Source organism: Sus scrofa, chromosome 1 (assembly GCF_054392235.1).
Source record: "Sus scrofa isolate SSC_HxYL_T2T_F1_AM1 chromosome 1, Sscrofa_HxYL_maternal_Yorkshire_Landrace_v2.0, whole genome shotgun sequence".
NCBI lineage: Eukaryota > Metazoa > Chordata > Mammalia > Artiodactyla > Suidae > Sus > Sus scrofa.
The window spans coordinates 191308647-191327878 of record NC_139383.1 but is presented as its reverse complement, the minus strand read 5'-3'; the positions used below and the strand labels follow the sequence as shown (position 1 = coordinate 191327878).

Below are 19232 nucleotides of genomic sequence, written 5' to 3'. Positions count from 1 at the left end.
TGCTTGAGGAATAAAGACAAAAATGATACTAATTTGAACCATTGCTCACTTGACCTTTAAAATATGGTTGAAATATAGGCTTCTAACAAATTTGGGTCAGAAAACCCCATGAAAATATTACAGCATGTCTGAAATATCTTAATGATATGAAAAAGAAAACCAAAAGAATTCTGGGTATAGTTTTTCTTATTTCAGATCATTTTTAGTTCTAAAAATCATAATGAGATGAAAAATATTGCATTAGTTATTTCATTGTAGCCCTTTCATTCACATAGTGAATTTTCTTTCTCCAGGTACCCAGGGCTTAAAACTAAAGCTCATACAGCTTAGTAACATGGCTTTTGTCTTTGAGGAGCAGGCAGCATGTGGGACTGAAATAAAGTTATTTGCTCAGAGCAGTATGCTTGCCATTGAGAAAGCCAGCCAGCAGGATGGGCACTGAGTCTCCATTTCTGTCTCCAGGCTCAAGTGTTTTGGTCGTAATTGCCTAATGTCTCTAGTGAAATTCTTACTTCCCCAAAGAAATGAGTCAATATGTCATAGCTTGATTTCAAAGTACCTAGAGACTGCTAAGTTAGACTTTTCTTCTTAACTGGCATGGAATACTTGTTTAATTGGAAGTTACTAGAAAGTATTTTCTGAAGATGCCGGATGACTGCCTTTTAACTATTTAAAAAAAAAAATCTCTGTACTTCAGATATGAATCTGAGAAGCTTCAAGAGGAAAATTCTATTTTGAGAAATGAAATTACTACTCTAAATGAAGAAGACAGCATTTCTAACCTGCAATTAGGAAAATTAAATGGATCTCAGGAAGAAATACGGTGAGACATATACTTAAATGTTCTTAAGACATTTTTGCAAGGACTAAAACTATTTTACTTCAACTTTTAAAGCCTGACGCATAAGCTATATTTTCATTGTCTCTTTAGCCAAAAAATAGAAACCGTAAAACAAGAAAAAGCTGCAGTTCAGAAGATAGTTGAAAGTTTAAAGAAACAGGTAAGGAGAGAATATTTCCCAATATTTCCTGATTCTAAAATTTTCTTTTTTGTATTTGAAATTTATAGCACAAGCCACTGGAAATGAAGACAATAATAGTAAGTTTATAGATTCTGATTTTCAAAATGAAATTCACCTCATGTTAATTCTTTTTTTTTTTTTTTTTTTTTTTTGTCTTTTTAGGACCACACCCATGGCATATGGAGGTTCCCAGGTTAGGGGTCCAATTGGAGCTGTAGATGCTGGCCTGCACCAGAACCACAGCAATGTGGGATCCAAGCTGAGTCTGACATAGACCACAGCTCACAGCAACGCCAGATCCTTAACCCACTCTTCGAGGCCAGGGATCGAACCTGCATCCTCATGGATGCTAGTTGGTTCATTAACTGCTGAGCCATGAAGGAAACTCTGACCTCATGGTAATTCTAAACTAGTTTCTTTTTTTGTGAGAATAGGTAAATATTTTTGCGGAAAAAAAAAAAAAAAACTGTTTCTTTTTTTTTGAATCTAATGATGTATAATTTCTAGACTCTCAGGGCTTAATACAAGCTTTATATTCAGTGGGAGTGGAAGGATGATACTTCTAAAACTGAACCTATGCAATACTAGCTCTCGTGTGGTTTTTTTATTTTTTTTTTGTTGTCTTTTTTGTCTTTTCTAGGGCCACACCCACGGCATATAGAGGTTCCCAGGCTAAGGGTCTAATTGGAGCTGTAGCCACCGGCAAACACCACAGCCATAGCAACGTGAGGTCTGAGCCGCACCTGCAACCTGTATCACAGCTCACTGTAATGCCGGATCTCCGGCCCATTGAGTGAGGCCAGGGATCAAACTCGCAGCCTCATGGTTCCTAGTTGGATTCATTAACCACTGAGCCACGATGGGAACTGTTCATGTGGTTTTGATTAATGTTACTTAGCTCCTTAATTTTTCCTCACCATGATTAAAAGCAGAAAGTTGAGAATAGAATTATAGATATATAAAATTAGTTAGTTGGTATATAGTTTCACAGAATTATGATTTCTTTAGTTAGCTTGCACCCTTCAATGTCCAGTTTGTATAACTTCAACAACACGCAATTGTGCGGGGGAAGGCCATTTGAGAATTTGTCTGAAACAGTCAAGAGAGAAGGACATCCTGAGAAAAGAGTATTTCTGGCACTTGAAATAGACAAGGTGTTAACATCCAAAATATATTTTGTACTCTTACAAACCAGTAGCAAAACTTGGCTAAAAAATGGATAAATGATATGAATGGTCAAGTCTGGAAAAAAGAGAACATATAAAAAGTGGCTAGCCTCCTTAGTAATTAGGAAAGGGCAACATTAAATGAGTTTCTTTTTTTCACCTATCAGATTAGCAAAAAATAAAGATTGATCTTATCTTGCATTAAAAAGGGAATGAGGAAATGAATATACTCATACATTGTTGGTAAGACTATAGGTTGGTAGCACTGTGGGGAAGACATTTGGGGGATATCACTCAAAACAGTAACGTATATGCACACCTTCTAACCCAGCAAGCCCCACTTCTTAAAAAAAATCCTAAATACAGAGTGCTACCATGTGCAAATGATTTTTCCAAAAGGTTGTTTTGTTTCTTTATAATAAAGAATAATGACAGACCTATATGGCTCTCAGTATGGGAATGGATAAATGCAGTATGGAATGTCTCAATACATGAAATATTCTACAGCCACTAAAAAAATATAGTATGTTTTTGAATATACTGATTTGGAAAGATAAGAGTCTGTTGTAAGATAGTAGGGAGTTCCCCTGGCTCAGGGGGTTAAGAACCCAACTAGTATCCTTGAGGAGGCAGATTTAATCCTTGGCCTCTGTCAGTGGATTAAGAATCCAGCATTGCCGTGAGCTGCGGTGTAGTGTAGGTCTCAGATGTGGATCAGATACCGCATTGCCGTGGCTGTGGCCGGCAGCTGCAGCTCCAATTTGACTCCTCACCTGGGAACTTCAATATGCCGCAGGCGAGACCCTAAAAAGCAAAAAATAAAAAAGTCTGTATGATATTGTAAGTGGAAAAAGCAGACTATCCAAACATCTAAAATGAGACAAATCTTTGTTATAAAGAAGAACAAAACTGTATATGGATTTTGTAAATGCATAGAAAATAATCTGGAGGGATACATATCCAGCCACTTCCATGGTGGCCACTCCTGTGTGGTTGGACAGAGTGTCTGTCACTTCCTTAATACACTTCTGAATTAACTGACCTTGTAATAATGAGTGTGTATTATTTCTACTATTAGATGTGTGTGTCGTATGTGTATAATTTTATCTCCGCAGAGAGGGAAAAAAAATAGTCTCTACATATTTTTTTTTTTTTTAGCAGAAGTAGGATAACTTGTTTTAAAAACTTATTTCAATTTTAATTAGATTTCAGAATTAAAAACCAAAAACCAACAGTTGGATCTGGAAAATACAGAGCTTAGCCAAAAGAATTCTCAAAATCAGAAAGAACTGCAAGAACTTAAGCAACGTCTGGCAGAAATGCTATGCCAGAAAGATAAAGAGCCAGGACACAGTACATATGAGGAATGGGAACAAGAAAAATCTAATCTGGAAGAAGAACTGGAACACTGTAAAGTGAAGGTATAGTCTACAGCCTTTTTGGAGGCACTCCCCCCCCCCAAATAAAATAAATGCTTATATTTAATTTCTTTACATAAAGTCTTAATAATTAAAACAATGTGGTACTGGCACATGACTAGGCAGATAAGTGGAATTGAAAGTGTAGAATTAGACCCAAATACAAATGGAAACTTGGTGTATAACAAAGGTAGCATCTCAAATCTTGGGTAAAGATGGACTTTTTATTTTATTATTTTATTATTTTTTATTTTTTTTATTTTATTATCATTATTATTTTTTTTTTTTTTTGCTATTTCTTGGGCCGCTCCCGCGGCATATGGAGGTTCCCAGGCTAGGGGTCAAATCGGAGCTGTAGCCACCGGCCTACGCCAGAGCCACAGCAACGCTGGATCCGAGCCACGTCTGCGACCTACACCACAGCTCACGGCAACGCCGGATTGTTAACCCACTGAGCAACGGCAGGGACCGAACCCGCAACCTCATGGTTCCTAATCGGATTCGTTAACCACTGCGCCACGATGGGAACTCCCAAGATGGACTTTTTAATAAATGGTGCCTGGACAATTGGTAGACATTTAGAAATAGATAAAATTAGATCCATATTTTATACCATATATAAGGGTAAACTCTAATTGGATTAAGAGTCTAAATGTAAAACATACATGTACTAGAAGAAAATGAGCAAATATGTCTTTAGCCTTGGTGTAGAGAGAGGCTGTGTAACTTTGACTCATAAACTAGAGACAAAAAGAGAACTGATGAAATTTTTAAAGAATTTTTTTTTTGCATTGCCAAAAAACCCCCCAAAAAGCCATAAACAAAGTCAAAAAACAACTCAGAGGAGTTCCTGTCGTGGCTCAGTGGGTTAAGAACCCGACTAGTATCCATGAGGTTGTGGTTTCAATACCTAGCCTTGCTCAGTGGGTTAAGGATCTGGTGTTGCCGTGAGCTGTGGTATAGGTTGAAGACAGCTTGGATCTCACAGTATTGTGGCTGTGGTGTAGGCTGGCACCTGCAGCTCTGATTCGACCTCTAGCCCGGGAACTTTTATATGCCACAGGTACAGCCCTAAAAACAAAACAAAACAAAACAACTTACAAATTGGGAGAAAATATTTATGTCGTATACCACAAAGAGTGGGGCTAATATCCCTACTGTAAAGAACTTTTAAAAAATCAAAGTACTTACGACCAAAATCTGATAACAAAATAGGAAAAATAGATGAACAAAAAAATTCACACACACGAGATAAAAGTGACCCTCAAAACTATGAAAAAAAGTTCAAAAATTATTCATAATTAGAGAAATGAAAATAAAACAACACATATATCATTTTTCTCCTATGAGATTAGAAACAATTTAAAAATGTTCAACATATTGTATTGGCAAGGCTTTGGGAAAACAGGCCCTTTCATACATTGCTGGTAGGGATATAAACTGCTATTGTTCTTCCAGAAGGAAATTTGGCAATACCTAACAAAATTACGTTATGTCCTTAACCTTTTGTCCCAGCAATTTGACTTCTAGGAATTTACCCTAAAGATGCTCCTCCAAAAATATGAAAATGCATATGCATAGATTGGTTATTCAATGCAGCATTGTTTGTAACTGTAAAATACCGGAAACAACCTAGATGCTCATACAAAGGACAGTTGTTGGATAAGTGTGTGTGGTGGGTATAGCCACTCCATGGAGTAATATACAGTTTTTTTTTTTTTAAAAAAAGGAGAACGGATGAATGAGAAAGATCTTTACTGATATGAAATGATTTCTAGGACACACTGTTATGTGGAAAAAAGAAAAGCACAAAAGAGTATCTAAGGGTATCTCTAGTATGTCTCTGTCCATGTAAGAAAGAAGGGACATTAGACAGTACACACAAACTATGTAAAGGAAATACAGGAATCTGTGTACAAAATTCCTGTGGACTGGAATTTGAGATATTAGTATAAACTCACATTTCTAAATATAGACAGATACAGAGATGTAGATGTGTGTATGTGGATGGAGTGCCCAGATCTTGGTTTGAAGCCAAGATTCTTCTATAAGAGGAACTAGGGATCCTTGGAAAAAGGATTGATTCCAAGGCTGGGGCAAGGTCCATACAAGATGAATCTGGAACATCTCATGGTTACCAGAAAGAAAAAGGTGGACCCCAAAAGATGGGGCGTGTCAAAAGGACACAGGGCACACAGCCTGAAGAAGCTCTTAATGGCCAAAGCTGGAATAATTTGATGAACAGAATAGAGTATAAAATAAATAAAAAATATAGAATAAAATAAATATCTATAGGTCCATACCATTATAAAACACTGAATAAGTAAATAAGGAGGGAGAAATAAAAGCTCTTCCTTACAATAGAATTCCAATTAATAAATATAGAAAGAAGGAAATAGGAAGTCTTCATTAGGCAAACATCAGAGTAATAATTGTAGACAAAATTCCCTGATACACTAAAATTAAGCCTAAGGAAAAACACAATTTGGATGGTCTCAAAGCATCTCCCCCAAGAGAAAGATAATAACTTTACAGTGAGAAATCCACAAAAACAAACTTAGAAATCATGTTCATGCCATTTCAGTGGAAACTCTTTTAAAAGATAGTTTTGGTTAGTTCCATTGAGTATAGGACAAATGGTCATGAAACAGTGTGTCATTGAATCTGTACTAGTGTTTCCTTAATGCTGCCTTTTGTGAAACTATTAAGTGTCCCCAGACTAAATGAATATGTGTATTATTTGAATTTTTAATTTTTTTCTTAGTCCTCCACTCTCGTGTCTTCTCTGGAGGCAGAACTTTCTGAAGTTAAAATACAGACTCATATTGTAGAACAGGAAAACCTCCTTCTCAAAGATGAACTGGAGAAAATGAAACAAGTAAGACAGTGGGCTGCTTAGGTGGGGGCAGGGGTGGGAGTGGGAGAGGGTGATCATAGAATAATAGGTACTTGACGGTCTGTCTTTTCTAGCCACCAAATGTTCGTTATACTGGCTCCTGTTATCTAGCTTATTGGTTAGTAAAGTTGAGGGCCTGCAGTGCAAATGTACTTATGAGGGGTTCTATAGCTAATTCTCTAAATGTTGTTCTAGTTATGTAACTTACATTATGTTGTAAACTGACTTTCTTAGTATAAGTGAATCACAACCTCTTTAAGAAATTTGTTGTTCTGCTTCCTCCCAGCTAGGTGTTAGATATAAGTTTGTCTAAAAAGATGGTGACTTCCTTGCTCACAACTTTAATAACTATTCACCCAGATTTATTAGACACAGAAGAAACTGGTCCCTCATCATCGCTTTTTCTCATAATGAGTCTGAGGCATCCATCTTGGGCAGCAGAGTAGATTCTGGAGCATTATCAGGGATGCAGTCTCACCCATGAATTTGTGAAATGAGATATGTATTGCACAGTTTTAAAGACCTAATTTTAAGTATAAAAGGGGTTCACCTTAAAGTTATATTCTGAATGTTGTCCAATTTTATTATTTATTAACTTTTCAGTGAGTACAGGAATCTCTCAGTTTTTTGAGCAATCCTGATTTATAATAGAATTTAGTTCCATTTTATTTGCTTTACCAAAGGATTACTTTAATATGATATTCTTATAAAATTCTCTCTTTGTCTATTTAGCCTATGAGCATAAAGGTATCCTTCTCTGAATGCTGAAATAGAGTCTCTCCCACTGAATGTGTTGTGTTTCTATTGATCCCTAATTGACTCCTGTTAAGTCTCGATTTCCTAATAGGATTGTAAGACTCTCAGGGGGTTTGTCTCTCTCACAGTGCCTAATACAGTACTGGTACCCAATAAGTGCTTTATAAGAACCTTTCCAAGTCACATGCTACTATACCAAGTATATCTGAGCTCTTGTAGCAGAAGCTGTCTGTCCATATAAACATTCCAGAAGTTAAAAGGCCCTTCTGTGGTATATAACTATTCCACAGCTGTAATTACCAAATTTATCCTAGGTAACTTGGGCATGCTTTTCTCCTCTACCTTTTTCTGTCTTTCGTTCAGCCTTTCAGATGATAATGATGGGTTCCAAATCCATATCATGGGAAATGTGCACTTTGTGATTTTGCCAGGCTAGGAATCAGAAGACAAGGAGCAGAGTTGGGAGTAAAAATAGCGTGATGAGGGAGGACGTGATTTGGCACATCTGTGTTGCATATATTCTAGAAGCACTGATATGAACAGTGAGATGGAAAAACAGCGAGCACTGTCTGCCTTTGTTTAGATCATAGGAGTAGGATGGTGTCAACCCACCGTTGATGCCATACAGCTTGGACCTAGAATGCGTGTGCTTCTCTGTATGCCATTATTTCTCCTTCACAAAACCCTTGTACTTGTATTATCTGTTGCACTGAAGAGAAACACGAATAGCATCAGCAGCAGTCACATGCCAGTCAGTAGACACCCAAAATGGTACCAGGCTTTGTGAGGGTCTGGGGATAGGAAGGCAAGGTAGTGAGCAAAGAGTGTTTTATTAAACCGTAGCCCAAGTGCTCTACAATACATTGTCCTATGTCCTTCTGACTTGTTTGGATTTTTAAATTATGCTAATTTGCTGCCAGTTGGAGACAAAATTCAATCCTTAAAGTCTATTTTGTCCCACTATCTCTAAAGCTAAATGTAAAAGAACCTAAGGTAGAAATTTGAAAGATGGTCATAAAATCACAATGATAGCAAATAATTAAGAATTTGAAAACTGGCATTTCCATTGGGGCTCAGCAGGTTAAGAACCCAAATTGTATCCATGAGGATGCTGGTTTGAACCCTGGCCTCGCTCAGTGGGTTAAGGATCTGGTGTTGCCGTGGCTGTGGTGTAGGCCTGCAGCTGCAGCTCCAATTTGACTCCTAGCCTGGAAACTTCATATGCCACAGGTACAGCCCTAAAAAGGAAAAAGAAAACCAAGTGAAATGGAGGGAAATTGAAAATATGTGAACTGGAGTTCCTGTTGTGGCTCATCAGAAATGAATCCGACTAGTAAACATGAGGTCGTAGGTTCGATCCCTGGCCTCGCTCAGTGGGTTAAGGATCCGGTGTTGCTGAGAGCTGTGGTGTATGTTGCAGACGCAGCTTGGATCCTGCTTTGCTTTGGCTGTGGTGTAGGCCTGCAGCTACAGCTCCAATTCAACCCCTAGCCTGGGAACCTCCATATGCAGCAAGTATGGCCCTAAAAAGCAGAAAAAAAAAAAAAAAAGAGAGAGAGAGAGAGAGAAAGAAAATATATAAACTATGGGAAAGGGTTAAGAAGTGTAAGAAATAGTCAGTTTCTTTAAAACAGCGGTTGTGGTGGGATAGGATTGTTCCCCCACTCCTAGACATTTAGCAATATCTGAGGACATTTTTGGTTTTCAAATCCAATGTATCGGGGCAGGGGGTAGGCAGGTGCTACTGGAATCTAACAGGTAATGCGAGAGATGCTGCTAACTAGTCTACAGTGCATAGGACAGCCCCCTACAACAAGGGATTACCTGGCCCAAAATGTCAGTAGTGCTAAGGTTGATGATGAAAAGGAGAGTCTTTGATTTGTCTTGATTCCATCAAGTGGAGATGAAAAATCCAGTGTGTCCATACTAGGAACATTTTACTAAGTCAGTCAATTTAGGCATCTTGGAAAGGGAAGGGGTACATGGGACCAGCTGAAAAACACTGATTGATTTATCTTTGAACTTGCCCTTGTATTGATACATTATACTTGGTTGATAGCAATTCCACAGTCTTGACTGAGATTTCCAAAGGTTTTTTTTTTTTTTTTTTCTAGTTAAAAAAGCATAAGGAGGAGTCCCTGTGTGATTCAGCAGGTTAAGGATCTGGCATTGTCACTGCTGCTGCTAGGGTTGCTGCTGTGGCTTGGGTTCAGTCCCTGGCCCAGGAACTTCCACATGCCATGGATATGGCCAAAAATTTAAATTTAAAAAAAAAAAAAAAAGCATGAGGAAAATGTTTTGTGCCATATGTTATGTAAGTTAAATTGATGATGAAATGGTAATATGTTATTTATTTTGTCTTGAAGGTAAAACAGAAAGCTAGGACCATTACTTAATAATGTCCGGTTGATTTTGTCCTAGCAGACATTTCGACAGTCAATTGGATAATGGGGAGAAGTCAGCAAGGAATCTCTTGTTTAAAGTTAATTCCCCTAGATTTCATATGTCCTCAGAAATATCTACAGATACGGAACTAGCAGCAGCCATGAAAATGTCCTGTTTATAAACACCTCTTTATAAATACATCATGAGATATGATGGGTGGGCTTGTTTATCTCTTACAGCTGCACAGATGTCCTGATCTCTCTGACTTCCAGCAAAAAGTTTCTAGTGTTCTAAGCTACAATGAAAAACTGCTTAAAGAAAAGGAAGCACTAAGTGAAGAATTAAATATCTGTGTTGATAAGGTAGTGAAAATAAGACTTTTTACCATCATTGTACAATATGTGCCACAAAGAGCATTTGTTTCTTTGATGCACAGTGTCACATGGGCCTATCATGTTAGCCTAAAAGTCTCCTGGAACAGCATTTCAGCTGGCATTGTGTGACCTTAGAGCTCCTGAAGCCATGCTTTTTTTTTCTTTTATTGAAGTATAGTCGATTTACAATATTGTATTAGTTTCAGGTATACAGCAAAGTGATTTTGTTATATGTATGTTTCTAAGAGTTTTGTGCTGTCCTGTCTTATGTTTTACATCTTTAAGCCATTTTTAGTTTATTTTTGTGTTTATACTTTTTTCCCATTCTTTTCCATTATAGGTTATTGTAAGACATTGAGTGTAGTTCCCTGTGCTATACAATAGGAGCCTGTTGGTTATCTATTTTATATACAGTATAGTATCCCAAACTCCTAATTCATCCCTCCCTCCTTTCCGTTTGGAAACTGTGGGTTTGTTTTCTATGTCTGTGAGTGTGTTTCTGTTTTTGTGAATAAATTCATTTGTACTATTTTTTAGATTCCACATAAAAGTTATGTAATATTTGTCTTTGAATGACTTCACTTAGTATGATAATCTCTAGGTCCATCCACGTTGCTGCAAATGGCATTATTTCGTTCTCTTTTATGGTTGAATAATATTCCATTGTATATGTATACCACATCTTCTTTATCCATTCATCTGTCGATGGACATTTAGGTTGCTTCCATGTCTTGGCTATTATAAATAGTGCTGCAGTGAACATTAGGGTGCATGTATCTTTTCGAAATAGGGTTTTCACCTTTTCTGGATATATACTGAGGAGTGGGATTGCTGGATTGTATGTTAACTCTGTTTTTAGTTTTTTAAGAAATCTCCATAATATTCTTCACAGTGGCTGCACCAATTTACATTCCCACCAACAGTGTAGGAGGGTTCCCTTTTCTCCACACTGTCCCCAGCATTTATTATTTATAGACTTTGTAATGATAGCCATTCTGACTAGTGTCAGGTCATACTCCACTGTAGTTTTGATTTGCATTTCTCTAATAATTAGTGATATTGAGCATCTTTTCATGTCCCTGTTGGCCATCTGTATGTCTTCTTTGGAGACATGTCTATTTAGGTCTTAAGCCTATTTTTTGATTGGATTTTTTTTTTTTTTATGTTGAGCTGTTTGTGTAAATTGGAAATTAATCCCTTGTGGGTCGCAGCATTTGTGCATAATTTTCTCCCCGTCTGTAGGTTGTCCTTTTGTATTGTTTAGTTTCCTTTGCTGTGCAAATGTTTATAAGTTTGATTAGGTCTCATTTGTTTATTTTTGCTTTTATTTCTTCTGCCTTGGGAAACTGACCTAAGAAAGTACTGGTACAGTTTATCTCAGAGAATGTTTTGCCTTTGTTCTTTTCTAAGAGTTTTGTGTTGTGCTGTCTTATGTTTTACATCTTTAAGCCATTTTTAGTTTATTTTTGTTTATGATGTGTGAGGGAGTGTTCTAACTTCATTGATTTATATATGGCTGTTCAGCTTTCCCAATACCATTTGTGGAAGAAACTGTCTTTTATCTATTATGTATTCTTGCCTCCTTTGTTGAAGATTAAATGACTGTAGGTGTGTGGGTTTATTTCTAGGCTTTCTCTTTTATTCCATTGACCTATATGTCTGTTTTTGTGCCAGTACCACACTATTTTGACTGTTGTAGCTTTGTAATATTGTCTCAAGTCTGGAGGTTATGCCTATAGACTTTTTTTCCTGTAAGATTGCTTTGGCAATTCTGGGTCATTTTTGGTTCCATGTAAGTTTTAGGATTATTTGTTCTAGTTCTGTAAAAAATGTCATGGATAATTTGATAGGGATCACATTAAATCTATAGATTGCTGAGGCAGTGATTTTAACAGGAGTCTAGATTGGTTGTTTAATAATTATTAAATATAGCAATATAAAGTTTCATTTTAATAACTATGCTACTTAATATATAATATAAATAGATCACTCTTCTACTTAAATAAATATGATTTTAATAACCTGAAATTCATTAGACACTTTTTTTCCTACTGTATTTTCCCTAGCAAATCCAAAAACCTCTGCCTTAATAGACATTCCGCATTTTCCTATTGTGGCACACTCCTGAGATTTCTAACTGCCTTCCAGCCCATCATGAGGCAGTGAGAAAGAAAAATGGAAATCCCCCCAAAATAGAGACTCCCCATATTAAAGTTAGAAAAAGAAGTCAAGAAAATGTCTATTTTACCTTGCCCTGATCTCCCACATAAAGAGATGGTATTTAATATTTTCAGTATAAGTGAAGGCATATGAATTAAGGCTAGATATATTTATAAAAAATGCCCTGTTACCTCTTTTCTTTTCCTGAAACAGTTGGCAAAATCAAGTCTTTTAGAGCACAGAATTGCTGCTATGAAGCAAGAACAGAAGTCTTGGGAACACCAGAATGAAAGCTTAAAGTCACAGCTAGTGGCTTCACAGGAAAAGGTATTTTGAAAATTCTTGTTTCGCCTGCACAATTAATATTTTCCTGTATCCCCCAACAGACCTCCTAGTGGAAAGAATGTTCCAGGTGGAAGTGGTCTAAGAGGGCTCAGAATGATTTCAATTTAACTAATATTTGACAAATGCTTATAGTATAGTGAAATAATATGAACAGTATTTCCCTCAAAGTTCATTATGATGAAATAATTATGAGAATTGTCATTATAAGATTACTTATTTATGAAAGCTTGAGAATAGTATGTAAAAATAACTGCTTGTTTCTAATTCCAAATTAGGATTTCTAAGGCAGATTCATGCCATATGATAGTTAAATATCTCTATTAACATTCCTTTTACCAATTAAATTTTTTAAAATTGAAATATATATGAGAGTTCCCTTCATGCTCAGTGGTTAACGAACCCAACTAGGATCCATGAGGATGTGGGTTTGATCCCTGACCTCGCTCAGTGGGTTAAGGATCCAGCGTTGCTGTGAGCTGTGGTGTAGGTCTCAGACACAGCTCGGATCCCCAGTTGGTGTTGCTGTGGTATAGGCCGGCAGCTGTAGCTCCAGTTTGATCCGCTAGCCTGGGAACTAATGTATGCCATGGGTGCAGCCCTAAAAAGCAAAAAAAAAAAAAAAGAAGAAGAAGACGTATATATGAGACGTTAGCATGGAGTAGGGTTCTACAAAGATAGGTTTTTATTTTCAACTAAGAGGTCCTTTACAAACTAACACCATAGTCTAAAACATAATTTCTATAAAATTCAGTAAAACCATCTTTTGTGATGTGGGTTGGTACTCATTGGTTCTGTAAGATAACACTTAGTAATATACCAGATGACTTCATCAGGGATACCTTGCTCTACGCATTGTTCATTATTGTCTTAAGTATAACTTAACATCCTGTAAAGATACATAGTATCCTGGATTTCCACAGTCACTGAAAAGAGCTGGTTATAGTAAGAAGCAGCAGAAGGGACCTTGGGATTCTCACCTCTTAGCTCATGAGGACTCTTGTCACAGTATAAGAATATTCTCATGATGCAGGTTCAGAATTTAGAAGACACCCTGCAGAATGTAAACCTGCAAATGTCCCAGATTAAATCTGACCTACGCATGACTCAGCAGGAAAAGGAAGCTTTAAAACAAGAAGTAATGTCTTTACACAAGCAGCTTCAGAATGCTGGTGACAAGGTAACTTCTTTTCTTCTTTATTGAGGTATACAGTAAAATGCACCCATTTTAAGACTATAACTTGATTATTTTTATACACATTTATACATAAATGTATGATATTTTAGCTATGTATGTGTGTATGTATGTTTGTGTAATTGTGAACTCGCTCAAAATAAAGAACATTTCCGGCACCCAGGTTGGGGATGCTTATTTTGAACTTCATATAAATTGAACCACAGTGACAAGGTAATTTTTTGTATTGTGCAAGTCAGAAGGCCATGGCTGAGTTGCTTTGTAGTAGTAAAACTAAAACATTTTGATGTTATAGAAAATATGTCTTGTTTTACTATGTCACGGTGCTGCTTAATCTGTATGGAAATAAATTAAGAATAATGTATGGATGTCAGCCTTGGGTAGATATTAAGATTCTGTCCTACCATAAAAGTAGACATTAAATTCAGCTACTTTATCTCTTGGTGATATTTTTTAATCATGATTTTTTTAAAAGGAAAAACATAATAGTTGTTTCCATTTTAAAAAATTAGCGACTAGGAACCATGAGGTTGCGGGTTTGGTCCCTGGCCTTGCTCAGTGGGTTAAGGATCTGGCATTGCCGAGAGGCGTGGTATAGGTTGCAGATGCGGCTCAGATCCCGTGTTGCTATGGCTCTGGCGTAGGCCGGCAGCTACAGCTCCGATTAGACCCCTTGCCTGGGAACCTCCATATGCTGTGGGAGCGGCCCAAGAAATGGCAAAAAGACAAACAACAGCAACAAAAAAATTACTTCTGGACTGACATTTTTCTTGGAACGAGAACTGTACCTTTTTTTCTTTTCCATGTTTTGGCTTAAAAGGCCAAGGCTTAGCTAGTTGTGTTACCTTTTTAAAAATTTCTACAGCATTTTTCAAGATCCAGAAAAATCACTGTGGTAGTTTCAAGCACATTCCTGAGTTCAGGCCTCAATTATACAGATGATATGTGCTTTGGATTCTAAAAAAAGAAGGAATTGCATATGTGAAAATGAAAGTAGAGTTTAGCATTTGAAAGCTTTCAAGTTAGCAGTGCCTTTCAGAGTTCTCTTTGTGTCCTCTGTTCAAAAGAATAGTTATTTGGGTTCAAAGCATAGCTTCATAAGAATGAAGTAAATTTTAAGGTCACCAGTCTCTATGCACTTGGGTCCTGTTTGGAACTGGGACTTGCGATATAGTCATCATTGATATTAGATTTGACAGGACTGTTTTGCCAAAGACTATTTTTAAACAGAGAATTTCCAAACCTTTTTTAAAAACCAAAACCTAAGAATATTACTTTATATCTATACGTACATGTTCTCACTCTTATTAGAAGACACTCAAAACAGAAATCAGCTTGTTTTTAAGGCTTAATTCTGCAATTGCCTCTTAAGAACTGGGCCCCCGAAGTAGCTACCCACCCATCAGGATTCCCTAACCAACAGCAAAGGCTGTCCTGGGACAAGTTGGATCAACTGATGAATGAGGAACAACAGCTGCTTTGGCAAGAGAATGAGAGACTCCAGACCGTGGTACAGAACACCAAAGCAGAACTCATTCACTCCCGGGAGAAGGTAACTTGAAAAGTTGCACATGATGGCATATGTTTGAAAATGAATGTTTGCTATGATTGCAATGATTCTAGGATATGGATTTGAGTATTCTGCTGTGGCAGAATGTATAATTATCATTTACTTATAATTTTATTATGATAGGCTTTTACAATAGTTTTCATTATGTATAAGCCATTCTATAATAAAATCTCTGATTTTATGAATTAAAACTATGTTAACCACATATTTCTCATTCAAATAGGCTAGTCATGAAGACTGGTAGTAAAATTGGCAAAACTAGACTCAAATCTTGTTGGTCTAACTCCTTGTAAGAGAAAATGTGCCCCTTTTAAAAGACCCAATAATTCAAGGTTAGACTGGACTTTAAAGATCATCTTTTCCAACCACTAAGTTGATATTTAAATTCTTTACTTCTGCTGAGTAGTCAACCATGTTTAATCTCTGCTTAAATATCTCTTTTGAGGAGGAACTCTCTTAAGAGTCACAGATACTCATTTAGAACACCTACCCTGTGCCAGAAACTCTGTATCACCGAAGCTGCAGTGTGGAGCAAGACTAAACGGTTGCTGTACTCACGGAACTTAGTTGATATAAATGCACTGTTTCAGGTGTGAACAGTCCGAAGTCAATGAAACTGTCATCCCTTTCACTCCTAAGAGCTGTGCCTTGGGCCATGTCTATTTTCTTGGCAGCCACATCACACTATTGACTCCCAATAGTTTGGTTGAGCCGGAATTCCCCTCTTCTCTATCTGATCCTTACAGTGTTGGATCAAACTAAAAATAGATTTACTTAGAAAGGATTTTTTAAAATCCAAAAAAGTAGGCTTTAAGAATGGGCAGACTTAACTGGAAAAAGTCTTTTTTTAATGTAACAAAACCCAAGCACTGAATAAAAACTTTGCTTATGTTTGCTTCTGTTTTTCCTGGCTAGGTGATTGATTATATTAGCATTTCTTCCTCTTAAATTTGTTCCTGTTAGGTACGTCAACTGGAATCCAACCTTCTTCTTCCTAAGCACCAAAAACATCTAAGCTCATCAGGTACCATGAAGCCCCCAGAGCAAGAGAAGTTGAGCCTAAAGAGAGAATGTGAACAGGTTCAAAAGGAACGATCTCCTACTAATAGGAAGGTAAGTTTTTGAGAGTTTTTACCAAGTGGTGATGTTCTGACTATGATGCATCCCTAAGTGTATGTTTCATCCCCTGTCTGCTTCCAAGGAAATGATTACAATGGCATATTTTTGGTTCTTCCTTATATCTCTGCTTTTGTAATCCTCTCAGAATGGTATCACAATTCTTGCTGATTGAGTGTTCACTAAAAACAAGCAACTTAAGTTTGCATAAAGATGGTTAATTATCTTCACTCATAGCCTTTATTTATTTATTTTTTGGCTGTGCCCACAGCTTGTGGGAGTTTCCCGGCCAGGGACTGAACCTGTGCCACAACAGTTACCCAAGCCACAGTGGTGACAACCCCAGATTCTTAACCGCTAGGCTACCAAGGAACTCCCATAAACCTATCTAAGATGGTAAAATAAATATATAGCCCGAATATTAGAAACATCTTAGTGTGGTCTATATTAACTATTTATGCTGTGTAACAAATTAAAACAACAATCATTTCTTGTCTCAGTTTATATGGGTCAGGAATTTGGAAGCAACTTAGTGGTTTTGGTTCAGGGTCTCTTCTTAGGCTGCAGTTCAGATACCAGCTGCATTTACCTGAAAGCTTCACTGGTACTAGAGAATTCACTGCAACCTTCATTTATGTAACTGCTAGGAGGAGGCGTCTGTCCCTTTCTGGATGATTGCCAGAGGCTCAGAGTCTCACCACCTGGGCTTTTTCTCAGGATGTGGCAATGAGTGATATGAGAGAGATCTCAAAAGACCAAGATGGAAGCGGTAGTGTGTTTTATAAGCTAATCCCAGAAGTGACACACCATCGTTTCTGCTGCATTCTGTTAGTCACACTGACTAACCCTGGGGACAGTGCAGGGGTGTGAATACCAAGAGATAGGGATCCCTGGAAACCCTCTTGGAGCCTGGCTACCACATGGTTAAACCTCTGCAGCATGACTCATTTTGCTTCCTACTCTTTGTTCCACAAAAGTAGACTTCTAGACCACTGTTACTCTGGAAGTTCTTGTTCTTACTTGTTTTTCTAAATTAAAACTCAGAGTTTTCACTGCACGCATACCTTAGAGATATTGGAGGTTCAGTTCTAGGCCACCACAATAAAGTGTGTTTATTGGTTTTCTAGTGCATATAAAAAAGTCATGTTTCCACTATACTGTAGTCTATTAGGCGTGCAATAGCATTATATCTAAAAAACAATGTACATACTTGAATTTAAAAATATTTACCGCTTTGGCACAACATTATAAATCAACTATGCTTTAATAAAAAAATTTTTTTGGAGCAGATATGACTAAAGGTTTGCATTTGTTAAATCTAGATAATGAGTTTTTGTTGTTAGTCTCCTTGTTATTCTGATATTAACAAGTATAATTTAAAATAAGGATTTCAAAGATTTATAAAACACAATTCACTGCTAAAAAGTGCCCTAACCATCATCTTCAGCAAGTTGTAGTAGTAACATTGATCACTGATGACAGATCACCAATCACAGATCACCACAACAAATGTAATGATTAAAAAGTTTGAAATATTGTGAGAATTGTGAAAATGTGACACAGAGACATAAGCTGAACAAATACTGCTGGAAAAATGACACCAAGAGACTTGCTTGACACAGGGTTGCCACAGACCTTCTTTTCCTTTATTTTTATCATTTTAATTTTTTCTGTACAAACCTTCAATTTGTCAAAAAAAAAAAAAACTTTGTGAAGCACAATAAAAGTGAAATACAATAAAACAAGGTATGCCTATATTACTTTCCTCTTTTGAAAATTATGGTTTAAAAATGTGAGAAGAATGATAATCATTTACATACGTTATAAAAATTTCATAAAAATTTTTTTAAGTTTGTGAAAGTTATGACCATTACAGTAAGGAGACTGGTCATGCTCTAAAGTTGAAATGTCATTTAAATTTAGGTACATTCAAGTGAACTTTTCAGAAAGACATTGGGTTTCATCCAGCTGCTCACCAAGGGAAAAGTCTAATGACAAGTTTTAAAGTAAAAATGAATTAAAATATACATGGAGAGGGAGTTCCCGTCATGGCTCAGTGGAGACAAATCTGACTGGTATCCATGAGGACACAGGTTCGATCCCTGGCCTCACTCTGTGGGTTAAGGATCTGGTGTCACCGTGAGCTGTGGTGTAGGTTGCAGACACAGATGGGACCTTGCGTTGCTGTGGCTGTGGCTGGCTAGACCAGCGGCTTCAGCTCCAATTGGACCCCTAGCCTGGGAACCTCCATGTGCCGTGGGTGTGGCCCTAAAAAGACAAAAAAAACAAATTAAAATAAATAAATAAATGTACCTGGAGGGAGTTCCTAGGTGGTCTGGTGGTTAGGATTTGGTGCTTTCAACACTGCAGCCCAAGTTCAGTTCTTGGTCTGGGAACTAAAATCTCACATCAAATGCTGCAGCTAAAAAAATAAAAGATAAATAAATGTACCTGGAAAGGTTTCACTTCTGTTTAACATTCTTGCTTCTCTTCTCAGCAGTTTCTGATAGAGGCAAAGAACAACATTCTATAATGGTGTCATGTTTTCCACCTAGCAATATTCTGAACCCCAGTATCCTCTAGCTCATTAGATTCTCATGAGATTCTGTAATAAAGAGAATTTTTAAAAAACAGATATTCATAAAATCTCCAAATTTCATCTTTAAAATTGAGAAAGGAGTTATGTAAATCAGGTTTTATGTACGCTCAGTTTTAAGCTTTGCCTTAAGAAAATGTTTTTCCCCACTGCAGATCCATAGTAGAGGAACATGTAATCAATTTAGTGAAATACTGGCTTTTTTTTTTTTTTTTCTTGTCTTTTTGCCATTTCTA

General features: G+C 37.0%; 1 protein-coding gene across 47 annotated transcripts in view; it reads left to right on the top strand.

Annotated features, from left to right (window-relative positions):
* Window positions 1-19232, top strand: part of NIN (ninein) — a 144728-nt gene that overhangs the window by 107714 nt on the left and 17782 nt on the right. For 32 of the 47 annotated variants that reach the window (XR_014818319.1, XR_014818284.1, XR_014818280.1 and 29 more), the window contains 9 exons: window positions 698-823; window positions 932-1001; window positions 3394-3609; window positions 6371-6484; window positions 9883-10005; window positions 12391-12504; window positions 13553-13699; window positions 15087-15266; window positions 16248-16397. Coding sequence is in view for 31 of the 47 variants with exons in the window: in XM_084980695.1 (XP_084836821.1) it covers window positions 698-823; window positions 932-1001; window positions 3394-3609; window positions 6371-6484; window positions 9883-10005; window positions 12391-12504; window positions 13553-13699; window positions 15087-15266; window positions 16248-16397 (1240 nt within the window). In the remaining 16 variants the exon portion in view is untranslated. Of the gene's footprint in view, window positions 1-697; window positions 824-931; window positions 1100-3393; window positions 3610-6370; window positions 6485-9882; window positions 10006-12390; window positions 12505-13552; window positions 13700-15086; window positions 15267-16247; window positions 16398-19232 lie in introns of all 47 variants that reach the window. The other 15 variants (XR_014818314.1, XR_014818277.1, XM_084980878.1 and 12 more) reach the window with 3 other exon arrangements.